This window comes from Clavelina lepadiformis, chromosome 1, assembly GCF_947623445.1.
Source record: "Clavelina lepadiformis chromosome 1, kaClaLepa1.1, whole genome shotgun sequence".
NCBI classification, from domain to species: domain Eukaryota; kingdom Metazoa; phylum Chordata; class Ascidiacea; order Aplousobranchia; family Clavelinidae; genus Clavelina; species Clavelina lepadiformis.
The window spans coordinates 24,603,842-24,624,395 of NC_135240.1; the positions used below are offsets into that span (position 1 = coordinate 24,603,842).

Sequence of the window (20,554 nt, forward strand, 5' to 3'; positions counted from 1 at the left end):
GTACTATCTACTGTTACGATATACATACTGGACACGGAAAAAACGTGTGTACAGCAGGAGTAGGATATCCAATATTGACTTATCAGAGTTGAGCGGAATCGAGGAGAATTCCCCAAGTTTTTGTCAGGTTCAATTCGAAAAACGACTGTAATGCATTTTAAATGCGATTCAGCTCACTGGACACAGTCTTCACAATATATTACCAAAAACTGTTTTGTGGTCTACTAATACAGTAATAAACTAATAACCAAATATGCTTTAAAAGGTGTAGTTTTCTATCTTTACAAAATGGTGATGAAAGGTACAGAGAATTTTTAGTTAATGGTTGACAAGACCTAAAACGGGATTGACAATACAAGCTTTTTGTCAAAAAGAAATATTTTTCTGTCAACAAACTATTTAAAGACTTAGGCTGTTTTCGTTGGATCACTATCATCATCACTATCACTTGGATAATCAAGGAATTCGTTATCAGGATACGCAAGACCAAAACTCCACGTTACATGAGGACAAGACACAGTATGCAGATTGTTTGGAAGCACATTAGCAATCGGAAAACAGCGGTTGCTGAGCCAGGATCTGTGCATAGGGTCGTTTTTTTCACACAATTGCGTTCAAGACTTCAAATCGATGCGATGAGAAAGTAAAAAAAAAACGCTGAGTCAGCGTTGGCGAACTAGTTTACTTAGAGCGTGTGCGTAAACATATTTTCGTTTCAAGGCAATCATTAAAATTCTTTGTTGTTTTATGCAAACGGTTTTTATTACACTGGTTGGTTTTTTCCTTTTAAAATGCATTAACGTGCCCCAAACTTATCCCTTATAAATTTATGACAATGATTCTTTTGCTGTGTTTTCAACCCAATACGTTCTATTACGTTTTTCGAATTACTATATATTATATATTGTATTGGTGTTAATAAAATAAAAACTTTAAATAATATTAAATTTATTTTGTTTTTGGATTAGCGACATCGCTAAATGCGCTTCAAAATATTAGTTTGACGACGACAACAACAAAATGTGCTAAGAAATTAATTAAAATCGCAAGTTCATTTATTTAGGATGCAATAATAACGACGCTGTGATACCTCATATATCATCGAAGAGAATCTAATAAGTGCCATAGTGCGCTTTGGTATCTATTTTTGAAAACTGGCTACCAGGTAAATCTTTTTTGAGTGTTCCAACCTCAAAAAAAGTCATGTTTCTTGACGTTGGTGCTCTAAAAACGTTTTACATCGCAAAACGGGTCTTGTGGCTAAACAATCGTAATTTTATCAACTTATATTACTTATATTTGATTCGTCGCTCAAAGGGAAATACGCCCGAAGTTATTTGTGATTGCTGATGCTTTCTTCGTCATGTCCTTTCAGACGTCATGGTATCTGAAGTAGATTAACTCGTAAAGCTGTTGATACGCCGTGTACCGTATATATAGTGCACATTTTTGTTGTTGTCAAGTTTCGGATTTTTACTGGTTTTTATTTTTCTTATGGTTTTGTAAGGCAACTACTGTGTGGTCCTAAGCCGATGTGAAGTAAAGTACACCAGTTTATTTGGGTATGTTTGTCACGTTTGTTCGAAGCTTTATCAGTTACTGCATTTCGTAAACTACATGGCAGAACTCCGATTGATACAATACAATTTTAACAAAAACAATTTTGTAACTAATCATACGGTACCTTGTAATATTACATTTTACAGTTTTTTTATGTTAATTCAGTCAGTATTCAGCCTAAAAGCGATAAATTAGCCTGACTTTTTGCGCATGGAACTTCTTTAATTAAATTTCTCCTCGCCGCCGATAAACTTAAACAAATTTTCTGTGAAATGCTTGTCGAGACCGGAGTAACCGTCATCTAGAAACCGAACCCTTTCCGGACCGCCAGTAAATTGCGCTAACTCGCCCATACCAATGGAACCAGGTATAGGAGACACAGTCTCCAAACGTTTGCGTATTAATAAGAGGTACATTCTGAATTTAAACGGTTAGCCATACTGCATGTTACTTCGCTATTTGGAGATGGTTGAGGATTGTCGCACTCCTCCAGGTGTTTGGTTAAGAACATTTGTTAAATTTTATTGTAATTTCTTTAACCGACATCAGTTTTAATTATACTTAACACAAAACCTTTAAATTTGAACAATGGTAAAGCTATGAGTTGTCTATCATATGCAGGGCAAACACTAATCTGTAAAAGGAGGCGCGCAGGTAAAATCACACAACCTATAGACACCAAAGCTGTCCATGAAGCACTTTATTTACTCCTATTTTTATTTCAACCAATGAGAATGAATCCTTTTTTATTAATACAAAGTATGTCGTGTAAAATCTCAAGTCCTTAAAGTTCTAACATCAACATTTATGCACATTATTAGAATTTCAAATTTTATGAGATTCTAAGATTCCTATTTTCTGAGCTATGAAATTTCTGTTATGGAACAATAATAATGTTAAATTATCTTGCATGTGGAGAAGAAAACTTGTCAATCTTAAAATCGTTTTTAGCTTAAAAGGTTTGTTATATCTCTACGTATTAAAAAATTGTGCATTGAAAATTAGGAACAAATCATGTACAAAATATTTTCCACCACATCGGATGAGCAACCCAGCTAACAACCCAGCTAAATTCTATGCAATACACTTCTTAAGACTTAAATTGTCAAGCCTTTTGTCAATTTTGTCCCGTCACGTAACAGTGCGGCTTGGAACCGACTTGTCAAGACTTGCTGTGAGTAATTTGGGCGTGTCCGGGCGGCAGGTGTTTCGTTTTGAGACAACCCAAATATAACCTTTGGTACAAAAAAACCTCACACAACCTCCTATCCTATAATTAAGCGATCATAAGTTGTTAATTATCTTATTACTTTATAGTACTTTGTAATTTTCTGAACGAGTCTCCGAGAAAATTACCGGGTTAATTTATATGTATTATAACCTTGAAAACATTTAATAACTATCACTTTTGTTTAATTAGAGCATGTGACAAATACTCTCAGCTACTTGTATTACCTTCGTTACAAGTGTATGTGCAAACGGTTCCAATTTAACTCGGCTGCCATCTTGTGTGCAATTGGTAACTCCGTTTATCGGACTTGAAAGCCGATTACTTTTTGGTTCAGCTGTTGATGGTTGAGAAAGATGGTTTACACTCAATATGACGTTAATCTTTTCATAATGTATTACAGTATAACGGCAAGAATGTTGTACCGTATAGCTGTCCACCTTACATTGTAAATGTTACGTTTTTTGTCCTCACTCTTAGAATTACAGGCACATCATTACAGCCCAGTTAAGTCAAGTTTCTGTTCACACAGCTCATATCAGGAGCTCCAATACCAAACTGTCAGTCCAACTACTTGACGGGAACACGTCCATAAAAAGACACATGTACTTAATTAACCACGGAAACGCACAATCGGCCGCAAGGGAGAAACGCAACAGATACAGAGCAAAAACAAGTGTAACATAAACATTTTAGCCCTTGTGGGAAAACGCTTCCTATAAAATTCCTATTTACGTTTGTTGGTAAAGCGCTGGGTCGTCCTACCCGAGTTGACGTTCTGGCATCAACTCACAGATGCTAACAGGTCCTCAAACGAGTAAATGACCTTAATAAAATCCGAAGCTTACCACTTGCACTTAGTGAAATATTGTATTTGCAAATTTACTGTAGATGGTACTACGACACCTTATCGAAAGACACTTTATCGAAAGACACTTTATCGAACGACACCTGATCGAAACGACAGCTGATCGAAAGACACTTTATCGAACGACAGTTAATCGAGCCGACAGTTGATCGAAAGACACTTTATCGAAACGACAGCTGATCGAACGACATTTTATCGAACCGACAGTTAATCAAAACGACAGTTGATCGAACGACACTTTATCGAACCGACAGTTCAAGCAAGATTTTAGCGTGTTTCTCAAACATTGGAACAATGAGCCATTGTGATGTGCGGTCTTTGTAATGGTGTGCATTAATGAATTGTGATGTATATATCATAAAGTTGACGATTTATATTTTATATCTATATTTTATATTTGTATCATAAAGTGTTCGATTTCGCATGGCGGCCGGCCCGCCCACATATTAATAAGATATCACAAGAATACGCACGAGAATTACTAAGTACGAGATTGTCTGTACAGTAGACTAGACTAGTCATTATAGATACAAAGAGTAAGGAATTGAAGGCAAAATTTAATAGCAAGGGGCATGTCGCTGTCTGGTTAAGCAGGAAGGTTCCAACGAAATGTTAATTGAACAATTGAGTGCTGGAATCGATGGCCCACCACGGAAGAAGCGCTACGACGCTGTCAACCAACGGCTGAAGAGCATAGTTGAAAATTATGACTCAACAAATATGGACATAAAAAGTTATCTTCGAGCAATTGCACACAACTTGTAATTAAATGAATGCGATTGAAATGTGCACTTCGTCAGTTGTCGTGCTTTTAACAGTGCATGTTGCCAGTTCTTTTAATAAATTGTCGTTCTTTTAACAGTGCATATCGTCAGTTGTTTCAATAAATTGTGGATCTTTTAACTCTATCCTAACCAGGCTCGCGAGTTTACTAAAAAAACTAGGTGTGGCCAACCCCGCACACACATTTGCAATCGTTAATTACTAGAAACCTATGCGTCGTAGACGATGACATTATTACAGGTTAGTAGAAACATCATCTGGCTTCCTGTATACATCATAATTGTAAAACTAAAGAAAGTGAATTTAGTGTAAATTAGGTATTTCTAAAAGTGGCACATTTCTATAAATTCTTCTTGTTACGCCGCGCCCCCGCTGTGAAAAGAGAACGAAAAAGAATAGTTAGTCAAGTTATTGGTGCGTAAATGAGTAATACGTTTCAATGCGGAGAGAGAGCAAAATTATATAAATATCACAATATCTCAAAAATTACAAAATCCAACTTTATCAAACAAACATGGACAGATAGCTGAACATCACAATGACCCATTGTTTCAATGTTTGAGAAACACGCAAAAATCTTGCTTGAACTGTCGGTTCGATAAAGTGTCGTTCGATCAACTGTCGCTTTCATCAGCTGTCGGTTCGATAAAGTGTCGTTTGATCAACTTTCGGTTCGATAAAGTGTCTTTCGATCAACTGTCGTTTCGATCAGGTGTCGTTTCGATCAGGTGTCGTTCGATTAAGTGTCTTTCGATAAAGTGTCGTTCGATTAAGTGTCGTTCGATAAAGTGTCTTTCGATAAGGTGTCGGGTCACGACTGTAGATACAGAAAAGATATTTTTAACTTGTTTTACGTGCTATGTGCTACTTTACAAATTAAACTTTATTTTGTAGTAACGTTGTACATACATTTGTAAATTTATATACATTTATATACATTTGTAAATCGTCAGTGGTACATTTTTGCACTCAAATGTGCACAAGCTGTCTCCAGAAGTACTTTCACGGTATCTTCTTTGGGAGTATAATGTTCACTTCTTTGATCTGAAACACTTTGAAGAGAGCAAAACGCTTCATCTGTATAGTTACCCTAGAGTTTACGGGACCTGAATCCAGACGCACAAAAAAGCAATCCCATTGGTTTGGTTTTAACAGTTATATTGTAATACCCGTACCGTTATCATGTCTTCGGTTGCAACTTAGGTAAATAAATTTCGTTGATCCAGAAGTTCTTGTTGTCAAACATTTTATCATACAAAAACAGTTGGATTCATTGTTTGCCATGAAGAAGAGAACGCTTTCAGTGCTTTCTCAATTAATCGTAAAACAAGTTTCTTGCACCAACGGCACAAACTCGTACTTCCAATGCAAAATTGCTCAAGGTGGTCGCACAAATCTTTTCCACAACAACAACGACATGCAGACACTTCTGCAGAATGTAGTTCTTTGCACTGGCGTGGTTCCGATCGTGACGCGACACCTTATCGAAAGACACTTTATCGAACGACACTTTATCGAAAGACACTTAATCGAACGACACCTGATCGAAACGACACCTGATCGAAACGACAGTTGATCGAACGACACTTTATCGAACCGAAATTTGATCAAACGACACTTTATCGAACCGAAATTTGATCAAACGACACTTTATCGAACCGACAGTTAATCAAAACGACAGTTGATCGAACGACACTTTATCGAACCGACAGTTCAAGCAAGATTTTTGTTGCGTGTTTCTCAAACATTGAAACAATGGGTCATTGTGATGTTCAGTTATCTGTCCATGTTTGTTTGATAAAATTGGATTTTGTAATTTTTGAGATATTGTGATATTTATATAATTTTGCTCTCTCTCCGCATTGAAGCGTATTACTCATTTACGCACCAATAACTTGACTAACTATTCTTTTTCGTTCTCTTTTCACAGCGGGGGCGCGGCGTAACAAGAAGAATTTATAGAAATGTGTCACTTTTAGAAATACCTAATTTACAATAAATTCACTTTCTTTAGTTTTACAGTTGTTGAACTGTCGGTTCGATAAAGTGTCGTTCGATCAACTGTCGTTTTGATTAACTGTCGGTTCGATAAAGTGTCGTTCGATCAGCTGTCGTTTCGATAAAGTGTCGTTCGATCAACTGTCGGCTCGATTAACTGTCGTTCGATAAAGTGTCTTTCGATCAGCTGTCGTTTCGATCAGGTGTCGTTCGATAAAGTGTCTTTCGATAAAGTGTCTTTCGATAAGGTGTCGTAGTACCGGTTCCGATGCGCCGTTTGGATTCTTACAACAATGTCTATATAAACAAACATTGAACTTACTCGTACGTACAAAGTATACATATTTTAGTATGTGTATGAACGCGTGAGGCGAGTGCACTTGTTGCTGGGTATGTTTAGTTTTTAAAGTTCTGGCGTCGTCTACTATTTCGTAATCAGTTCAAATCTGATTGGAACTGCGATATACAACAGGAAAAACGAAACAGGTTTGACAAGTGTTAAATCTGATTTAAATCTTTAAATATGTGCTATAATAATTGTCGTTGTGTCATTTCAGTGCGTCACGTGTAATAAAAAGCGAGGGAAAAAAGGCATCTTTGAAGAATCCAAAGCTCTGTCGGCAGAAAACCTCACTCTACTTACCTGCACGTATTTATTGTCACAAGCATGTGCCCATTTGCACCGTTTGCTTATTTTCACTATTTCGTGCTCTCTTCGGATTTCAATTTGACTAGCTTCTTTGCATTATTGATTTATTTAATTGACTATTTCGCATTAAGTGTTTTTGTTGATTTTTATTCAAACAGTAATGCTACACATGGATGCTAAACTATGATGATGGTCGCCTGTTTTTTTTTGACATCTTTGCTGACGACCATGTAGCAAACAGTCCTCGTGAGTTGGTTTTCAAAGGTTCCAAGAAATGAGAGCTGGAAAGGTACATAACGACAGATATTGTTTCAAATTAGCAAAGCATTAATAAAAAAACAGAATTTACCGAAACGTGCGTTCCGCCGATCAGTTGACTAGCAATTATCGGCGACTATCTGGTTTAAGTATCTGTTTGCGATTATGCTTTCGTATGTTGATAATAAGCTGCTACAATTGCATTTATCAGGCATTAGGCTTACTGTGGATTACTTGAAAGTCAATCATGCTATGTCGATTATGAAATAGTGTAACCGAATTTCCTTGCTTTCGTATGCCAGGCTGCCATCCCACATTCACGGTGAACCGCGGCACCACCAGTAAAGCCCAAGAAATGAACTCATTTTATTGAACAGCCTCCACGACCCAAGACCAAAACCGAGCTCCTCAAATCACTCAACAAACGGCTTTTATAGGATACAAAAGGCAAGGTGCCAAACTATTGATAAGATAAAAGTGCACAAAACGTGAGATAAACAACGGTAATTACAATTAATCATCTAAAACCAAAACACCGTGAAGTAATCAACGCACTAGAGAATAAACTCACCATAAAAACGGTAAAATACAAAATGCTGTAAATAACGAGTGACATAATTTCGTTACAATAGTACTAAATATTCATTAAACTTTTCGCTTGTTTTTTCCTAAATGTAAATATGTTACTGAAACAAGTCCATCATTTAAAAATTTTCTAATTAATTTTTGTTGCTCGTTTGACTTTATTTGAAGTTATTAGGACAATTTGCATACATGTAGTGTTTCAGTTGACCGCATTAAAAAAAACATAATTATCCAAAGACACTTCAACTGAGATACAGCCAAGAGTTAATCTCACCGTATGCTTCCAAAGCACAATTTCATAAAATGTAATTGCTTATACCAAACCTAGTTTTGTAACTTTTATGACTGTAGATACGACATTTAATTTCTCCCTGTAATTTTATTTAATTTGCTTCTTTTGTTTATACAAGTAAAGCCAATTTCGGTCAGAAAACTGTTTCAACTTCTAAAATTTCAGGCTTATAAACTGAAAATTTTCAAGTCGCTTTATGGAACTTTGTCGTCATTTAAAAAAATTGAACGGTCATTTCCTGAAAAGGAGTTAAGTAATTTGATAACCTTTTATTATTTCTTACCTTTTCATATATATTTGTATAGCGTAGAAAACTAATATAATACGTCCTGTACTTAAAAGGCCTTGAAGTAATATGTCTATTACCTTAATGATAATACCTTAATATCGTTTAATAAGATACTTGCTTTGAATCATTTTGTGTCGATAGTTCTAAACGCCCATGCCGACTTGTCAAGCAAAGCTGACTGATTTTGTGGAAAGGGTTTGGACTACATGGATGTTCAGTCATGGAGTTTGAAAGCCGAAAAAAAGGATAACTTGCCCAGACCTGAGACAGTGACAATAAGATCGCAGAATATCCATCTTGCAAAGTCATGTAAATCTTAAGGTATGTATATGTAACGCATGCATTTTGTTAAACTTGTTTACTCTTACAACAAGCATTGATTTATGGTTTTGCAACAAAAGGAGATAAGCTGTTTAGCTCTAACTCTTCGCTTTTGCCGATTCGAATTTCTTGGTAACATTCATAAGTTCCTAATCCAAACCAAATATCCTACCAGATTCTAAAGAATAGGTTTTGAACCAGCCGCGAACTATTGTTGTTTTGCAAAAGTTTGTGAAATAGTGATCACTTTAACAGTAAGCATGGTTCACATGCCAGTGGTTAAAACGTTATTTTTGTTTCTATGACTTCGTACAATTTAAGATCATTTTGCTCTATAACTTATACTTCAAACATTATTGGGGTTATAGCCTATGTAACGTATTTGTGCACTCTTAACGTAAAATTTAAAAGAAAAGTTTTATTTGCTTTTAAGAAAAAACACTTAATGTCGACATACAGTCGTGGCCAATTAAAGTTTAAGACCAAACCGCGAATTTCGACAAAAACAGTTCTCTGTCCTATTTCTTGTCGCCTTTTTACTTATTTCTTGCTAAACTATATATAAGACAAGGTAATAAGCATTTATATTGTATTTTGCATCAAAATCTCAAATTTTTAATATTTGTTTTTTTCCTCCTTTAGCTTTGATAACGGCCTTGATACGTCTGGGCATATTTTCGATAAATTTTTACAAAGTTCTTCAGGAATTTCACGATCCAGACTAATTTGATTGCTTCAATCAGGGAAGGAATACTCGAGGGATGTTTTTCAGCAATTTTGACGTGATAAGAAAAAACGCCCTAAATCAAGTCTGGTCTTAAACTTTTGGCCACGACTGTATAGCGAAATGTGAACATATTTTTCTAATAAACTATACTATGGATAATCTCCACAATTTACGAGGCACTTACTAATCAGGGATTACTCTGACACCTATTTCATGTAATACAATATGTTATAAACATGCTATGTGGACAGGCAAAACGCTTAAAAACTACAATGTTTGTGCCAGTTTTGTTTGAACATGTACATGTCAGAATGTACATGTAAAGTTCGACGTGTACATGTATATCCCTATAGATAGAGGTTTTCTGAACCAGTATTTCTGGTCGCTCATGCTTTACGAAACAGCTTACACGAATACAGTTTAACGTTTTATTGACCGAGAATGCATAACTCCATTAACGCGCACTTACACAGTTAAAGTAATGGCAGTAAGAACAAAATATGAAATAACATAATTACCCTGAAACAAATTAGCAGACCATTGGTGCAGAAAAACAAAACACAATTGTCTAAATTCTTCCATTGCTATACTTGAGTTTGACTTTGCTTTAGGCTTTTATAAACATTACAAGGCAGCATGAGATATTAAACGTTATAGATTTATTTGCTCGCAATGCACCATCACGATGAAGAAGCAAACAGAAGTAATAAATAAATATGGAAGGAATGTTTCATCTTTACAATGAAAATACAATATAAATAACAAACGGAAAGCGAAAAATTGGAAAAAATAGATAATTCCAGATGCAGGATTTCAAAAAAAACATCAATTGACACAACGCATATAAAAGTGCTTACACATAATAAAATGTAAAACATTTCGACAGGATTCACTTTTTTTTCCCAATTTGGAGTTGACTGATGTCGGAATTTTACAACGTAAAGTTAACCATGGCTGAGATTTTTGGGAGAAATTTTCTCTCTGGTCTTCGCGTTTTAGCTGTTTTTCTTAACATCTGTTGGTACAAAGTTTTTTAGTTATTTTTGCAAGAACTTCGTCGCTGAGTCCCTTGCGATTGTTTTCCGCTAACACAAGGTTTTCTTCTGTGCCGGCAATATGTAGCAGTTGCTGTTTGTTAACATCTCCTTCGTCCCCTGATTGTACACCGACTACAAAAATCTGAAAAAAAAAACAAAAATTTACTGTTTGATCGATATTTTCTTGCGGTTAATGGCAGATTTGCGTCGATGCAAGTATATAGTATTGCTTTGGCCAATAACGAAACAAACTGCTGCATTGTCTGAACTATACCATATTATCTTACCTGTGCGCCATTTGATCGAAGTTGCTCCGCTATGCTTGCTACGTCATCTTGTGAGTGACCGTCACTGACAACAAGCAAAACATCCTGAACATCCGGCCTGTCTCCGTTATCTTTGACCAGAACTTTTTCAGAGACGTGAGTGAACGCTTCAGTAGTGTAGGTGTCTGTTAAAAGAACTTATGGTTATATGTTTTTTGAGTCAATCTTCAGTTTCCATTAAATGTCTACAATTAAGCAAGCAAGAACACTATACAGTTACTGCAAGTGTAACCAAACTTTCTTTGACCAGGAATCTTCCCGCTCTAACGGCTAGTCAATTAGCCAGTTTTGCCTTGTTCTCTTTTAATGCCATTTTCTTTCATAAAAACATCCACCTTCCTCTAAAAACCCAAAACGTAACTGCCGACCACCGTCGCCCAGCCGAGCACAGTACTACACCAAACAAATTCCACGCGATGAAGGAATCAACGTGGAACGTAAAACACGATACTAATTTAGCCTTTGGGGTAACTACGTGAGACGTCACAAGAGATTTGATAAAAACAGGTGTACAAGAACAAGTAAAAGAACATAAACAAGTAAAATACGGCAGACCGTGAACATGCATAAAAACAACACAATGCAAAGAAAAGACGGTGTATAATGTGGTGTCTACAAAACAGGTGCATAAAATAATCTCGTGACATCGCCCCCCCGTTCAGTTCTTTTTCGTCCCCGGAAAAGTTATTCAATATCCGGGTAAACGACCATCGTTCGTAGCTCTAATCGTTTGGCGCTCCGTTGTTGATGAGCACCCCGCAACCCAAACCGACCGTCCAGCTTGGTGAACATCCGTCCCCTGGTGTCGCTGACGACTCCACTGCACAAAGATCACTCGATTGGCTCACTTCGTGATCGTACCGAGACAAACTTACGCCCCTAATGAGCTGCTTGCTGGCTGGAGCAGACTCAGCGGCCTGCTCTACGGGAGCGGGAGTTTCAACAGCTTGTTGTGCTAAAGCTGATTCAGCGGCCTGCTCTTCGGGAGCGGGAGTCTCGGCAGCTTCTTCGGCTGGAGCGGACTCAGCGGCCTGTTCTTCGGGAGCGGGAGTTTCGATAGCTTCTTCAGCTGGAGCAGACTCAGCAGCCTGCTCTTCGGGAGCGGGAGTTTCAACAGCTTGTTGTGCTGGAGCAGACTCAGCGGCCTGCTCTTCGGGAGCGGGAGTCTCGGCAGCTTCTTCGGCTGGAGCGGACTCAGCGGCCTGCTCTTCGGGAGCGGGAGTTTCGATAGCTTCTTCAGCTGGAGCAGACTCAGCAGCCTGCTCTTCGGGAGCGGGAGTTTCAATAGCTTCTACCGCACATATACGTTTTCGGACAGCGAAAGCCAATGAAGATATTGCTCTGTCGGCATCGAATTGAGTCCCCTTTAATACTCGACATTTGTTACTTTCCGTAGAACAAATGGGCGGCCTCGCTTCGGTACCTCTTTTCACCAACTCATCGTACTCCAAGTCGAAAAGCGACAAGTCTCTGCCTCGTACATCCCAGCTTAAATCTTCATCCAAGCTGTTAATTAAAAGATGTTTCCTTAAAGCGGGATTCGCTTCAATCATCGCACAAAAAGCGTCGAAGCGGTTGAAGAAGCTTAGGAAATCTTCGTTGGGCTCATATTTTGGCGGCGGAATAGCAAAGTAGATGCTGGACATCGTGAAACTTCCAAACGTTTATGAGAATAGTTTCGTTGACTGCGGGATCCTGGCGCGCTCGCCAATTGTAACCAAACTTTCTTTGACCAGGAATCTTCCCGCTCTAACGGCTAGTCAATTAGCCAGTTTTGCCTTGTTCTCTTTTAATGCCATTTTCTTTCATAAAAACATCCACCTTCCTCTAAAAACCCAAAACGTAACTGCCGACCACCGTCGCCCAGCCGAGCACAGTACTACACCAAACAAATTCCACGCGATGAAGGAATCAACGTGGAACGTAAAACACGATACTAATTTAGCCTTTGGGGTAACTACGTGAGACGTCACAAGAGATTTGATAAAAACAGGTGTACAAGAACAAGTAAAAGAACATAAACAAGTAAAATACGGCAGACCGTGAACATGCATAAAAACAACACAATGCAAAGAAAAGACGGTGTATAATGTGGTGTCTACAAAACAGGTGCATAAAATAATCTCGTGACACAAGTAAGTCTTAATCGTTAAGCTCTTAATAAATACCTTCCCCGATGTAAGGAATGTCGTCATACGCTTCCAACAAGCCAGCCTTATCTCCAGGAAATTGTCTTAGAAGGATTTCTGTTTGCTTATCTGCAATGCGATGGCGCCTAAGAACCCCAATCCTACTGAAGTTTGGACTCACTACGAATGAGCTGCAAAAAATATTTTCAAGTTATACTCAGCAAAACCAACAGCACAAGAGCAATAGTAAATATGCAATTAATTGGTCATTTAAAGCACAAATTACTCGATAATTTGACGGACGGATGCTTTGATTTTCATCCAGGTTGAAGATGCGATAAAGGATGACAAGTCAAACATGACGACCAAATCCATCACTGCATATGGTGGGCAGTCACCTACAAATATGTTGTATACTTGCTTAGTTAGCACTCAATCACATAGCAATGTTTCCTATAATTACACAGGAATATTTAATATTTTACTCACGGGCGCAGCAGGGCTGAGGATGATTCCATAAAGAATCGTTGAGACACATAATTTGGTCATGCTCTGGAGGGTAAAGGGAATACCCTTCTTCTTCGTTACAGCGAAAGTTGCAAACTGAACTATGTCGGTTCGAGTCAGTACAGACAACTCGGCCATTTCTTATAGGTGGGATCTCTTTGCAGATAGTGGCTGCATAATAAATAACATATTGATAAAAATAACACTATGCTTTTACTTCACACAAGGATGAATATTTAAACCGTGTGTATATCGTCATCGTTCCACCTAAAAGCATAACTCGACTGTTGCAGCATGTGTGTGAAATTTTTGCAAAGAATTTAAGATAAGCTTGTTAAGTATGCGATAAAAGCAACCTACGCTTGCATACTGCTGCTGGCGAGCTCCAACTGGCGTCCAACAAGCAGGTGGAAGTGGGAAGGCCGGCCAATGAGTATCCGGAATTACATGAGAAAAAGCACATGCTGTCGATGTTATTTTCATCAGTACACACGACGCTTCCGTGTTCAGGAGAAATATGTGCAGAAAGGCACGAAATTGCTGAAAATTTGAGAAACTGTATGACTAGGATCAGGATATTTTCGGTAACAAAAAATGCTTGGAAATACTGTACCGAGTTACTTTCATACACTTAGAATCTAATCTACGACCAAGTCAACCACTTTAGATATAATCTGAATTGATTAAATGGTCACTTGAATTACTAATGTGTGGGCTGCGACATAACCGCACAAAGTTATGGAAACCTTTGCTAAATTTAATTTTCTGTCATGTGAGCGCTTGTTTCCAATTTCAGAAACGTCATTAATGTAACATTCTCCAACGAAATTAATATAACTCAATAAAATAAAGTCAATTTTATGACGCTTGTAAACCTCAACAACACTGTATAGTTTTAGCTTAAGTAGCAGATTACCACGAACTGTACTACGGTTAACATTTATTGCATATCTTAATCTGACTTATTTTGTCCGTTTGGTTGTTCTAAAATTAATCTCAACACGAAAAACCAACATAACATGGCTTTCACCAATTGGCTGTTATAAATAAGAAACAGCAATACTTACGTTGGCAGAATGGAATTGGCTGATTCCAAACACCGATTGTGGTTAAGGCTTCGCATCTTGTAGCTTCGGGACCTACAAGCTCAAATCCAGTATCACAAGAAACACCGCAGACGCTGTTTGCAAAATTCTCATTTGAACACATCATTTCGCCATTTTCTGGTGATTCCAGATAAGGACAGCGAATCACTATTAAGCAAAAAAGCAAAAATTAAAGGATTTGTAAACCTACCCTTTCGTAACAGCGTTATATGACACAATTTTATTTTAATACATGCGGTATTAAGTACTGTAGGCTATAATGCAAACTTACATTCACATCGTGGCATATCGCTGCTCCAAATGCCGTTAGATTCTTCTGACGGTAAACAAATTACTGACTCGTTCCCCTTTAGGGCAAAGTTATCATCGCAATAAAAATGACATGTAGAGCCGACAAATTCATGGTTGTCGCATGTTGTTGCTATGGTTTCCGACACGTCATTCAAAGGGGAGCACCTCCTCGCTTTAAGATAACATCAAATAAGTGCGTCAATATCGGATTACCATTAGCGTGGCACATTATTACTGTACATGCTATAAAATATGATTGAATAAAAATGTAAGCCAAGTATTAGTAAGAATTTTTGCTCACTGACGCTTACAGTGGTCTAGTGGTCATTGTAACTATAACTTACGTTCACACGTGGGCGCTGTTTCACTCCATTTAGCAACTTGTGACATTGCACCATCGTCCAATATTTCACAAATAGAAACAAGCATTCCGTCCATTTCATATCCACGATCACAGGTAAAAGAACAAATACTGCTCACGAAATTTTCGTCAGTGCATGCTACGTTGCCATTGGTTAACGGGCTGTGTTTCAGGCAAGCAATTCCTAAAATTTAACATACAGTACTGTAAATTCTTCTGCCATTATTTTTGTAGAAACAATATCACGACAAATATTGCTTGAAAACTAAAAAAGTCTTTTCAGAAAAAAAAATGCCTGAAGCAGACCATCAAACTGTGTAAAAAAAAGCGTATACGAATCCTGCGGAAACTTATTGATGTGCCGTAATTACCACACTCGGTAGTTGAGGAAGTGATCCTGCTATAATGATAAGGTACGAGTTGACAAAGGGCGCTATTATAGTGTTGACACTTGAAAATGAACCTCTCCATGACCATTCACATCTGGTGTTTATGGGAAAGTACGCGAAGAGTAGCATCAATTCATTGCTCAGTCAATTAATTAGTGATTATAAATTAATCATCGTGTCTTCAAACTTACTTTCGCAAACTGGTGCTGGGAAGGTCCAGATTCCAACATTCCCTCCATCCAAGTTTATGCATCGAGTGGAAGAAGATCCAACCAACATGAATCCTTCATCACAAGAGAAGGCGCACTCTTTCCCCCCTGATCCTTCCCTCTCACAGATGGTATTTCCATTTTCAGGCGCCACAGGAGAAGGTTCACATGATAGCTCTATTGGACGATGATCAAAATAATGCTAGTCAGTTAAAACAATTTTTCAAAGCACCAAACTTCATTGCACATATTGAACAAGAAAGATTTTATTGTTGAGTTGATGAAGATGAAACTTAGCGAAAATATATTCAAAACCTTTTCGTATAGTCTACACTTTTCAGGGTTAGAAATTTCTGCTTACTTTCACATAAATGTGCACCATTACTCCAACGGACTTCGTATGGGTGATCTATATGTGCCACGCACGTGGCGTAGCTCGGACCAATCAACGCGAAACCGTAAGTGCATTCAAATCTGAGGAAACGTTGAAAATTTGATGATTCTTGCACAATAATTTGCCGTACTTCTGTCGGTTTTATTGCTGTAAGAACTTACGTGCAGTGGCTTCCCACATAGCTTCCATCAGTGCATTGCACGCGGCCGTTAGGCGGATTCTCAAACCCTGGATTGCAGGTTGCTTTAACACAAATTGGTTGTTTTCTATTCCACTGGCCCCGCGGGCCTACGATTGAAAAAGAAAATTGGTGTTAAATATTCAATTGCAACTTCACATGAAGTCCGAAATGAGACTATTTTGAAAATATTTTTTAATACTCGATCCAGATGTAAACGTACATTTGGACACATGGCTAGAAAATTGTTGATTTTCGTTTAACGCATGTCGTAACGAGTAAAAATTGCCGAAAAAGCTACATTAAATAAACAATTAAAAGTGACAAAATTTAACTTACAGCATTCAGTGGAGGGTCTTCCGAGTAATTTGTGACCGGGATCGCAAGTAAAATTACAAACGCTGCCAACTCTATTTAAGTCAGTGCATACAACACGACCATTTTCGGGATCTGACTGTCTTGTATGACACGTTCTTCCTGCGTATTGATACAGAAGCGTTAATTTATCAGTTAAGAGGCATTTGAGATTATATGTGTTATAATATTACGTGCTACAGTATGTGATGTCGAGCTAATAACTATGATATAGATGTAGGCCTAACGATTACTTACGTTCACAAAAAGGTTTTGGTTTGTTAAAGATTGCTCCTTTGCCGAACGGGTCGAAATCACACAAACTTCTTACCGCTCCAACCAAACGGTATCCTGCGTTATTTCTCAATTGTAAAATGATTTTTTAAAACGTATTTTTTTAAATTTTTTAATATATACAGTAAAGTATTTGGAAGATTCATATAAGTGAACAGGTGGATACAAAGTAAATAAATCAAAGGATTAATTAGGCAACTGTTAAACGTTGTAATTTTTCCCTTTACAATCATGACATAAACGCCTTTACAAGCTTTAACAACGTGTATGTGGGAAGTGTGGTCACATCTTATTTTGCTCAAGGCTGAAAATAAACCTTTTGTTTTCAGGAATTAACACTCATAAAAATGACTAATTTGCTTGTTTTAAGTTAAGCTTTTTGCTTTACTTAGTTTCGTGACAGGATTTTTAATGTCGGAGAATCGTGATCAATACAGACGTAGATGGTGGTCCCCCCACTTCAAAAAGCAGAAATAACGTGCAAACGGGTTTAGATGAGTACGCGAGACGTACCGCAGACATTGTAATATACACAGATGGCATTTGTTCTTAATTATATTTTACCATAATTGCACCGGAATCGGCATCTTGTCCCAATCTCAGCCGGAACCTGCTTGGGGGTGCAGATTTTGCGCCCATTTTCTGGCGTACCAATATCCGTGCACGTTGGTCTGGCGTCTATCGTACCAAAGATAGTTTTCTTCAACACGATACTTTTCTGCACTTTATAAAATAGAAACAACTAATTTGTGAAGATCCAATCAAAATTTGTTTATTGTTTGTGGTCTGACATGTAGCAGCATAGAGAATCACAGATGTTCCGTAAAACGTCGCATGATATGATGGCAATAACTTGCTACTAAACTAACTATGGGCAACGTACTTTCCCTATAAGTTAGTCATTGATAAAAAATGCGATTGATGCCGGGGGTATTTTTATTTCTCATAAACCATAACAATTGCTGGGCATCCATTTGTATTGAATAACATGTAACAAAGCTGTTTTTACGTAAAACTTATAGCTCTTGGCACAAACGCAACAAATAGATCGCAACAAAACGTCATGGCTATAGAAAAGTCACCACTTACAGTCATGGCAATCCAAAGACATCGCGTTGCAACCATCCGAGTTGCAGCAGCACCTGCAAACCGACGCTGGATTTTTTGCGTTGCACTGCGAAAACGGGGCCCTTGTGTTCTAGACAATACATGTATAATTTACAATTACAACAGCACAAAAGTTTTAATGCCAAGTTAAAACAACGGAAAAGGCTAACATCCCCTGACTTACTTGATCTAAATTATTCTCGCATGCTTCTGCTTGCTTGCATCGTTTCGTCACTCTTACACCGTTGCCGTACCGTCGTACCTCGTTCTGGCAAGCGAGCTTTAAGTTGATTGAAACAGCGATTAGTGATTAGGTTTATTGCACATCATTACTACATTACCATCACTCGTTTCTCATTTTTAACAACTACTATATTCTTATAAAGAAAACATTATATTCTTATTGCTTGGTTAAACAGTCCATTTTACGAAACATTTGCTATAACTGTAAATAGTTTTTCTTTTTATTGCCTGTATACTAGGGATGTGCCGCGAGGAAGATTATTCGGGTTCGTGCGAACCCGAATTTCATGAAGGTCGACACGAACGAATCCCGAATCTATTCGTATTAGAACCAAACAATAAAGTTTCATCTAAAAGCTGTTAAGTCTTGCTTGTAACATGACGTAATCTATAAACAAGTCGCTTTCTTTCAAAAAAACAGTGTTTAAAAAACGATTGAAAAAGCAAAATCGTTAGGAAAACGACCTTTATTGTAAATATTGCTGACTCAATTTTAGCTTCGTCGGGAAACTAGATCATTCATCATTTTTTAACAAAGTCGGTATTCGGCGAATCTATTCGGTTTTGGGTTCGTATCGGCCCATCCCTACTGTATATACAGTGGAGGCCAAATTATAACATGCCGCTTTTGTACTAGACTAATTTACCTGGTTTGGCTGGCATCGTTCCATAGTTCCATTCAACATGCAAGCTATGTCACTGGGAGCGTTTACACAAATCCAACATCGCAGCCCTGTTAAAGGTTAAAAGTTCTTTTGAAAAATGACTCAAATTTAATTACAATTTTTCTGGCTCTAAGAATGCTAATCACAGAATTATGTACGCTTTTTATTCTGCATACTGCATATTTCTACGTATCTTACCTTCAACGTTAAAAATGAATAAGATAACGATTAGAACTACTAAGCTCTTCATTGTATCCAACTTTTTTGAACAATAACTTCTCATTCTCGAACAGCCTCGGATAAAGTAGGAAGTCGTACTTTGTAAATGATACTTATAATCACCAGGCGCGTCCAGTTATGATCTGGTGAATGTTTTTTTTTTGTTTTACGCCGAAACCGCGTGACCTATGGAAACCTTATGAATCAGCTAGCAAACAATAATATACGCCATTACGTCACAATGGTATCTTTAGCATAAATTGCGTATTAATCACAGTTTTTTTCCCAGTTCTTGAAAATATCTTTATTGTTTAGCGTTTTCATATGCTTAAAAGGAAAACACATCTCCGCCAACGGACTACGTTTGAAAAACTTTATCTTACGAAGTACGGACTATATTGTTATCGCCTTTCCTGCTGTCTGAGTTGAACTGTTTTTGACCGTTTTTAGGAAGGAAATCGGTGATTAGAATACTTTTCTCTGTATTGTGTCTACGGATATAAACACTGAATATCTTTAAAGACAGAAATGATACATCTTCCACAGCTATGTTTAAACGTATTTTGACTGTTTTATTTCTGCTGCGAACGATCTTTACATTATTTGCTTCGAACGTGTCTTGCCAAAAAGCGAGCACGCTTCTCTTTATTTGGTAAATTTAGTAGAACTATAAATAGCCGGCACGGTCGCGCAGAACTGGAGGCCGGGTGAGAAAATAAATGTGTAGTAAACGCTCACATGCAATTGCAGAGTGGATGGCAGTCGTGAACAAAGTCAACAACTTTATTTCTCTGTAGCAAGTTATTTTTAGTCTGTGCGAATTATTTTTATAAGGTCATAATCATTCTTATACAGCAATAACCTAATTTTTCGTGAGCTTACGGTCTGACAAACAAACCAATGACGGAAGCTGGGAATGTTTTATTCATTTATAAGAGGAATTTAAGGCTTGTTTTTTTTGTCATATATGGCAGCGGAAGTGATTTAACAAAAAATTTTCCTTTTTAGATAAAAAAATGTTACTACAAACAACGTCAGCCTATGCATAGTCATTACTGCGGTTTGTTATGCCCAGATCATTTGCGTTGAAACATATAAATGTTAAATGCTTGTTTCAAAAAAAACATTTAAAAAAATGTAATAATAATAAATCTAACGATATTGTGTAGTGGACGTTTTTTGCTGAT

At 37.5% G+C, this 20,554-nt stretch overlaps 1 protein-coding gene across 1 annotated transcript; it reads right to left on the bottom strand.

Moving 5' to 3' along the window:
* Positions 1–9,972: 9,972 nt before the first annotated feature.
* Positions 9,973–19,613, bottom strand: LOC143456193 (P-selectin-like). The gene is made up of 19 exons (XM_076955149.1): positions 19,347–19,613; positions 19,131–19,216; positions 18,425–18,520; positions 18,223–18,331; positions 17,698–17,856; positions 17,098–17,190; positions 16,825–16,962; positions 16,469–16,595; positions 16,275–16,387; positions 15,896–16,090; positions 15,299–15,499; positions 14,935–15,126; positions 14,625–14,810; positions 13,918–14,097; positions 13,540–13,728; positions 13,337–13,448; positions 13,090–13,241; positions 10,883–11,046; positions 9,973–10,737 (listed from the first exon to the last, which is right to left on the bottom strand). The coding sequence occupies exons 1-19, from the start codon at positions 19,429–19,431 to the stop codon at positions 10,567–10,569; spliced, it is 2,748 nt and encodes a 915-aa protein (XP_076811264.1). The 5' UTR covers positions 19,432–19,613; the 3' UTR covers positions 9,973–10,566.
* Positions 19,614–20,554: the final 941 nt, after the last annotated feature.